Source organism: Pterocles gutturalis, unplaced genomic scaffold (genome assembly GCF_000699245.1).
Source record: "Pterocles gutturalis isolate BGI_N339 unplaced genomic scaffold, ASM69924v1 scaffold34729, whole genome shotgun sequence".
Taxonomy (NCBI): domain Eukaryota; kingdom Metazoa; phylum Chordata; class Aves; order Pterocliformes; family Pteroclidae; genus Pterocles; species Pterocles gutturalis.
The window spans coordinates 661-2339 of record NW_010136892.1 but is presented as its reverse complement, the minus strand read 5'-3'; the positions used below and the strand labels follow the sequence as shown (position 1 = coordinate 2339).

The 1679-nt window shown below is 60.8% G+C and overlaps 1 protein-coding gene across 1 annotated transcript in view; it reads left to right on the top strand.

Moving 5' to 3' along the window:
- Positions 1 to 93: 93 nt before the first annotated feature.
- Positions 94 to 1679, top strand: part of LOC104468367 (AMP deaminase 2) — a gene marked incomplete at both ends in the record, with an annotated part of 1843 nt that continues 257 nt past the window's right edge. Inside the window, 6 exons of the mRNA XM_010082472.1 lie at positions 94 to 223; positions 317 to 511; positions 703 to 834; positions 954 to 1117; positions 1296 to 1586; positions 1666 to 1679. The exon at positions 1666 to 1679 is cut by the window's right edge and continues 95 nt beyond it. Coding sequence (XP_010080774.1) covers positions 94 to 223; positions 317 to 511; positions 703 to 834; positions 954 to 1117; positions 1296 to 1586; positions 1666 to 1679 — 926 coding nt within the window. The remainder of the gene's footprint in view (positions 224 to 316; positions 512 to 702; positions 835 to 953; positions 1118 to 1295; positions 1587 to 1665) is intronic.

The window sequence follows — 1679 nt, the reverse complement described above, 5'->3', positions numbered from 1 at the left end:
CCCTCATCCTGGTGGGCACCAGCCTTATGGGGTTGGATGTTCTTCCTCCTCCCCGTCCCCCCAAAACTGACGCCCCCTCCCCACCTCGGGCAGCAAATCCTTCTGCTACCGCCGGCTGCAGTACCTGAGCTCCAAGTTCCAGATGCACGTCCTGCTCAACGAGATGAAGGAGTTGGCAGCCCAGAAGAAGGTCCCCCACCGGGATTTCTACAACATCCGCAAGGTACCCCCTGGCTCGGGGTGGTGAGGGGGGTCCTGGTTTGACCGGGGAGCGTTTGGTGGCTCTCCAGGCTGAGCGTCACCTCCGGCCATTCAGGTGGACACCCACATCCATGCCTCGTCCTGCATGAACCAGAAGCATCTCCTGCGCTTCATCAAGCGAGCCATGAAGAAGCACCTGGATGAGATCGTCCACGTGGAGAAGGGCAAGGAGCAGACGCTCAAGGAGGTCTTCGAGACAATGAACCTCACCGCCTACGACCTGAGCGTGGACACGCTGGATGTCCACGCGGTAACACTGGGGACATCCCCAAATCCTGGAGATGAGCAGGGTTCCCCAGCCCATTGCTGGCTGGAGTGGGGGGGATCTTCTCCAGGGGTTGTCCCAGGGTGGGTGGGGGTGCCAGGGGCTGTGGATGGGGATGTGGTGGTGGCCATGGGGTGATGAGGGGTCTCAGCTCATGTCTGTGTCCCCCCTGCCAGGACCGCAACACTTTCCACCGCTTTGACAAGTTCAACGCCAAGTACAACCCCATCGGCGAGTCCATCCTGCGGGAGATCTTCATCAAGACGGACAACCGCGTCTCGGGGAAGTACTTCGCCCACATCATCAAGGTGAGCGGCGCTGGGACCCTCAGGGTTGATGCCCCATGTCCCCCTCCCTCTGTGGTGCCAATGCCACCCCCATCCCCCTTCCCAGTGGCCGAGGGGTGACACTTGCCCCTCCTCGGCAGGAGGTGATGTCCGACCTGGAGGAGAGCAAGTACCAAAACGCTGAGCTGCGCCTCTCCATCTACGGCCGCTCCCGGGACGAGTGGGACAAGCTGGCGCGCTGGGCCGTCAACCACCGCGTCCACTCCAACAACGTCCGTTGGCTGGTGCAGGTGCCCCGGCTCTTGTGAGTAACGGTGAGGGAGATACCCTCAACTGGGACCACGGATGGCTGGGGTGGGGTGGGGTGGGATGGGGATGGGATGGGATGGGATGGATGGATGGATGGATGGATGGGATGGGATGGATGGATGAATGGGATGGGACGGGACATCCAGCTCTGAGTGGGGTCCATCCTCTTGCAGCGATGTCTACCGGACAAAGAAGCAGTTGGCCAACTTCCAGGAGATGCTGGAGAACATCTTCCTGCCCCTCTACGAGGCCACCATCCACCCTGCCCAGCACCCAGAGCTGCACCTTTTCCTAGAGCACGTGGACGGTTTTGACAGCGTGGATGATGAATCCAAACCAGAACATCACATCTTCAACCTGGACAGCCCCTTGCCAGGCAACTGGGTGGAGGAGGACAATCCCCCCTACTCCTACTACCTGTACTACATGTACGCCAACATGACGGTGCTCAACCACCTCCGAAGGTAAGGACACCTCGGGGTCCCCAGCCTAGGCAGGGCTTTGGGGGGGCTCGGATGATGATGGTTGACCCCCCCATCGCAGGAAGCGAGGTTTCC